General features: G+C 34.7%; 1 protein-coding gene across 1 annotated transcript; it reads left to right on the top strand.

Moving 5' to 3' along the window:
- Window positions 1–1,288: 1,288 nt before the first annotated feature.
- Window positions 1,289–2,388, top strand: LOC143077045 (THAP domain-containing protein 2-like). The gene is made up of 2 exons (XM_076252932.1): window positions 1,289–1,519; window positions 2,113–2,388. The coding sequence occupies exons 1-2, from the start codon at window positions 1,337–1,339 to the stop codon at window positions 2,386–2,388; spliced, it is 459 nt and encodes a 152-aa protein (XP_076109047.1). The 5' UTR covers window positions 1,289–1,336.
- The last annotated feature ends 4,266 nt before the right edge of the window (window positions 2,389–6,654 follow it).

Here is a 6,654-nt window from a genome sequence, read left to right as displayed (position 1 = left end):
TATTTATGTAACTGATAAATACATTTATGTTTTCCCTTAAACATTATGATACAATCTTCCGTAAGGAAAAGTTTTATCTTTTTTAAGTTCTTTATTTCATTGAAAAATTATCCACTTTTGACAGTCACTATAACACTGTTACACTGCCAACCGCAATTGAACACGACTTGTTATTTTTGGTTAGAGTTAATGCGATTCCCATGTTTTTTGTTTATTTTAACTATTTGTATTAAAGTTAGAATTAAAGATTGTTTAATTGTTCAAATGCTTTTGCTATAATTTAAACATTACAAACGGCGAGGGAATATATTCATGATATTTGAAAGAAATGATTGTTCTAACGATTAAAATGAAATGTTGTAAGAAATAGTAAAGCCTTACTTCTTCTATCACTAGGTACAGTTAATTGGTCTAACCATTTCGTTTTAAGCTCTTTGCATTCGTTTTCCATGATGTTACCTCCCAGTCTTCCTACAGCCTATAAGATTCAAAAACATAAAAATGATAAAGTAATAATCAAATATAAGAGATGTATTGACTGCAAGTTTATAACCTATCAACGAATGTCATGTGGCATATTATGCTAGCTTACTAGAACACTTCCGTGAAGTAAAGTATATACATATGTGTAAAGCTGTATTTAAGCCTGGATCTTTACATGTAGTATTGGTATTGTCATCTGATAAATTCATGCTGATTATAAGATGCACAGCTTTTCTCTGCTTTTAGAATCTTTCTGTTTGAACCGGTCGACCTGGAACTTATCAGTTATTGTTAATAGTATGTATCAAGAAAACAAAAGGGCCTGGAATGGAATAATTTTTAATCAACAGCATTGTCCTATATAATTAGTAATAAATAATTTGAATTCTTTGATTCGGTGTTAAACGTCATACCGGCTAATAAACTGGAAACTGTAGCTACACGCCTTATTTAAAGTCTAGATTATTAGAGTTCGTATTGTCATCTGTTTAAAATACTACAATAAGAAACAAAATGACAATGGTTGAATTTAGTTGTGTCAATCCAGTGATGTTAACCCGCGTATATGTTACAGGCATTTTCTAAATTTAGGCTTTTGAAAAATGCATGAAAACTCTAGGCATTTTCTGATTTATCAGATAGTTTATAACTCAGCACCAGAGTTGACAGCTCTATATTAGAACTTAGAAAGAATATAGTAATCAGTGTTAACCTTATATAAATAACTTTTACTTATGGGACACCCCCGTCCCGTAACAACATATAGACGGTTCTTAAAAGTTATTCATGAATGCATTGACCCAGAGTTCAATTTTCGAAAATGAGGCTAAGCTAGGCACCGGTATTATCAATAATGGCTTCTCCAGCAGCATCAACAAGTAAACAAAGAGATGAATACTGTTGTGTGCCATTTTGTAATGGCAATGCCAGAACTAATAAAGAGTTGAGTATTCATCATATACCATCAGAAAAGAAAATGCTAACAAGAAAACAGTGGATTGTTGCAATCCGTAGAGATGAAGGTGAATTTTTCAAGGTAAATACTAGAAACACGTGCATTTGTTTACACTTTTCATAGAAGCCGATAATGTTGTTTTATATGTAATACCTGTCCCAATTTTCAATAATTAGTTTCAGACAGACTATAAGATTATGTTGAACAATATTTTTCTTTAACAATATTTTTATTTTAGCCGTAAAACATCTGTTTAAGTGTTACATGTCAAACTGTTACCACATGTTGATAGCGATTTTCCTTCATCCGCATATCTGTAGATATGTGTAATTAATTTATCCCATGTTGTTTTTATCACTGTGTGTATGAGACTGTTATAAATATAATATGCATTTTGAACTTCAAACACGTCTGTCGTCATGGTCATAGAGAATGATAATAATGTGATGTATTCGTTAACAACACCGACAATTTCATTCTCAACATTCTTTTAAAATAATAATTTACCTATAAACACATTTGTAAATTGCAAATACTTTTATTTAATAATAAAAAGAATAAACTTCTTATTTATTTCATAAATATGTTACTGGTCTACATTATAAATATGATAACTTAAGAACAATGTTTTATAAATACAAGAACGAAACCTATTAATTTGTGTTTGTTTTCAGATTGGAGGAAATACAGTGGTTTGTTCCAAACATTTCAAGAAGGAAGATTACCGCTGGACTCCTAACAGAAAATGTCTCAAACCAGAAGCTGTTCCATCTGTCTTTGATTGGAAATTAAATGAAAGCAGCAGAAAGGCCCCCACATCAAGACAGTCCCTTTTCAAAAAGATGAAAGTTGACGATCGTGAAGATGAAGATGAAATGGTTGTAGAGGAAAGTGTCTGTGAAGTTCACAATTCACAAAGTGTTGATCATGAAAATGACATGCAAGTTTAGTTATCAGAATGTATATCCACAAAAGCAAATGATATATCTGGTAAATGTGAAAGATCTTTTGATGAGGTACCGTTTGTTGTTGATTCTGCCATATTGTTTACAAATAATTGCCTAGCTTAGCCTCGATGAATATTCATTACAATCTTATTACGAACGGTCTATAGCAAATCCTAGATACACCGTTTGGTGGTGCGCTCGTCAGATGTTGAACGTACAGATAAGGTCATAGGTCACAGATGAATATGCTATTAGTTTCGGTATCGGATTTGACCCGGACCTTGTTAATTATTAACAATATTGAGTATGTGGAAAATAAAAGGGTCAAAAGTGGTGTAGTGTTTAATCAACACCATTGTCCTTTATTAGATATATATAAAGTTAAATGCTTTGATTTTGCATTATTGACAAATGACGGCTAACCCATTATACCTCATTATTTTAGTATTACATGTATTGATAATTTGATAATTATGGCAGCCCCAAAAAGGAGTAGGTTCACTAAGACCCCTGTTTGGCCCCAAAATATAGGGGAAAATTCAGTGAATGAATATACGTCATCAGGGACCGCCCATTTAGGGGAGAGCTTTCTGTATAATACTGAAGTTATATGCTCTTCTGATTGGGAGATAATGTTTGTAATAAATATTTTTTGGTAGATGGATCAAAACTTGAGTTGAAAAAAAATTAAAAATAAATGCTGAATGTACTATTTTTTTTCCCTTCAGGGCTGAAAAATAATGGGGGTCAGTATAGGAATTCAGATGTATGTGAAGTTAGCAGCCGGTTCGTTATTCGTTATTTGATATTCAATATCCAACCGGCTGCTAGCAGCCAGTTTAATATTCAAAATTTAGTGAAAAATCATAAGAAAATTAAATACTTCAAATTATAAAAAGCACGATTTTCATAGTCAAAAGGACTGATAAGATACGTAGGAATAATTAAATGACCTTTTCAAGCTGTCGCAATTTCTCGTTGTCCTCGAATATAAACCCTTTTGCGTGCGACTTATTTGTCTGTATGTAATATAGAGTTTTGTCATAAAAACGACTTCAAAGATGTACTTTTGTGTATAATGTTTCTTACGACTAAAAGAAAAACCAATAACTCTAGAAATATTTTTAACTATAAATAGAAAAATATAAAGCCAAAAAAAAATTTCAGTCAAAATGTCCAAATTTTAGGACAAAGGGCACAGGGTGATGGTGAGAGCCCCCTAATCTCTCAATCTTTCTAATATTTAACAGACATTTAGTCAATAGGTAGATACAAATGTGACTAAAAGGACTTTGGGTACACTTCCTGTCTTCTATGTTTACGGAGCGCCCAAAGTGCCAGTTGGATATTCAAAATATATAGCGAAAACCTACCCGAGACCGCTTAAATGAAGTTGAGACCCCCCTGGTCTTTCGATGTCCATAAAATTCAACCAAATTATTGACTCTGTATATATAAAGATTGTATTAGATGGAGTTTCCAGAAAAACGTCATCTTCAATATCTACGGAGGGCTAAGATTGTCACTTTTCAGTAAAAAAATGTCCAAATTTTAGGACAAAGGGCACAGGGTGATGGTGAGAGCCCCCTGATCTCTCAATCTTTCTAATATTTAACAGACATTTAGTCAATAGGTAGAGATACAAATGTGACTAAAAGGACTTTGGGTACACTTCCTGTCTTCTATGTTTACGGAGCGCCCAAAGTGCCAGTTGGATATTCAAAATATAGAGCGAAAACCTCCCCGAGACCGCTTAAATGAGTTTGAGACCCCCCTGGTCTTTCGATGTCCATAAAATTCAACCAAATCATTGACTCTGTATATATAAAGATTGTATTTGATGGAGTTTCCAGAAAAACGTCATCTTCAATATCTACGGAGGGCTAAGATTGTCACTTTTCAGTCAAAAAATGTCCAAATTTTAGGACAAAGGGCACAGGGTGATGGTGAGAGCCCCCTGATCTCTCAATCTTTTTACTATTTAACAGACAATTAGTCAATAGGTAGATACAAATGTGACTTAAAGGACTTTGGGTACACTTCCTGTCTTCTAAGTTTACGGAGCGCCCAAAGTGCCAGTTGGATATCCAAAATATATAGCGAAAACCTACCCGAGACCGCTTAAATGAGGTTGAGACCCCCCTGGTCTTTCGATGTCCATAAAATTCAACCAAATTATTAACTCTGTATATATACAGATTGTATTAGATGGAGTTTTCAGAAAAACGTCATCTTCAATATCTACGGAGGGCTAAGATTGTCACTTTTCAGTAAAAAAATGTCCAAATTTTAGGACAAAGGGCACAGGGTGATGGTGAGAGCCCCCTGATCTCTCAATCTTTCTAATATTTAACAGACATTTAGTCAATAGGTAGAGATACAAATGTGACTAAAAGGACTTTGGGTACACTTCCTGTCTTCTATGTTTACGGAGCGCCCAAAGTGCCAGTTGGATATTCAAAATATATAGCGAAAACCTACCCGAGACCGCTTAAATGAGTTTGAGACCCCCCTGGTCTTTCGATGTCCATAAAATTCAACCAAATCATTGACTCTGTATATATAAAGATTGTATTTGATGGAGTTTCCAGAAAAACGTCATCTTCAATATCTACGGAGGGCTAAGATTGTCACTTTTCAGTCAAAAAATGTCCAAATTTTAGGACAAAGGGCACAGGGTGATGGTGAGAGCCCCCTGATCTCTCAATCTTATTAATATTTAACAGACAATTAGTCAATAGGTAGATACAAATGTGACTAAAAGGACTTTGGGTACACTTCCTGTCTTCTATGTTTACGGAGCGCCCAAAGTGCCAGTTGGATATTCAAAATATATAGCGAAAACCTACCCGAGACCGCTTAAATGAGGTTGAGACCCCCCTGGTCTTTTGATGTCCATAAAATTCAACCAAATCATTGACTCTGTATATATAAAGATTGTATTAGATGGAGTTTCCAGAAAAACGTCATCTTCAATATCTACGGAGGGCTAAGATTGTCACTTTTCAGTCAAAAAATGTCCAAATTTTAGGACAAAGGGCACAGGGTGATGGTGAGAGCCCCCTGATCTCTCAATCTTTCTAATATTTAATAGACAATTAGTCAATAGGTAGATACAAATGTGACTAAAAGGACTTTGGGTACACTTCCTGTCTTCTATGTTTACGGAGCGCCCAAAGTGCCAGTTGGGTATTCAAAATATATAGCGAAAACCTCCCCGAGACCGCTTAAATGAGATTGAGACCCCCCTGGTCTTTTGATGTCCATAAAATTCAACCAAATTATTGACTCTGTATATATAAAGATTGTATTAGATGGAGTTCCTAGAAAAACGTCATCTTCAATATCTACGGAGGGCTAAGATTGTCACTTTTCAGTCAAAAAATGTCCAAATTTTAGGACAAAGGGCACAGGGTGATGGTGAGAGCCCCCTGATCTCTCAATCGTTCTAATATTATGCAGACATTTAGTTAATATGTAGATACAACCGAAACTAAAAGGCATTTTCGTACATTTCCTGTCTTGTATGTATACGGAACGCCCAAAGTGCCAGTTGGATATTCAAAATATATAGTGAAAATCTACCTGAGACCGCTTAAATAAGGGTGAGACTCCCCTGATCTTTTAATGTCTATAAAATTTAATTAAATCATAGACTCTGTATATATGAAGGTTGTATAAGAAGAATTTCCCAAAATATTGTCTATTTCGATATATATATGGAGGGCTTATATTGTCTCTTTTCTGCTAAAAATTCTCAGAATTTTAGGACAAAGGGCACAGGGCAATGGTGATAGCCCTCTAATCTCTCAATCTTTGTATTACTAAGCAGACATTTAGTTAATAGGTAGGCAGAAATTATAACCTTATGTTGGAAAGGGGCAACCATATCCCCACTTGGGGTTGTGAGATATTAAACAAGCAGCTAACCACCGTCTTGACAAAGAGAGAGACCGATTGAGCTCGGCAAATTGTGAGCTATGGGATGAAAAAAAAACCAGGCGCACCGGGTATGATTCCCACGAATTTTATATATTTTGATATGGACGATAGGATCGAAAGATCAAAAGCTGGGTCTAAAAACCATTTAATCGTGGATATTGGTTTTTGGTGAAACAAATTGATTTTATTTTGGATTGTTATAAAAATTAAGACATCGATCCAATAGCTATTAATAGCTGCAATTAGTTGTTGAAAACGTCAAAGCCCTGAGTGAGATTGCCAAAATGAACCACCGCCGATGGTACTCCCGGATGAGGAAGGATCAGT

The sequence above is a fragment of the Mytilus galloprovincialis genome, chromosome 5 (assembly GCF_965363235.1).
Source record: "Mytilus galloprovincialis chromosome 5, xbMytGall1.hap1.1, whole genome shotgun sequence".
NCBI classification, from domain to species: Eukaryota; Metazoa; Mollusca; class Bivalvia; order Mytilida; family Mytilidae; genus Mytilus; species Mytilus galloprovincialis.
Note: the sequence above shows the minus strand (reverse complement) of the source record. Positions and strands in the feature narration are given on the sequence as shown.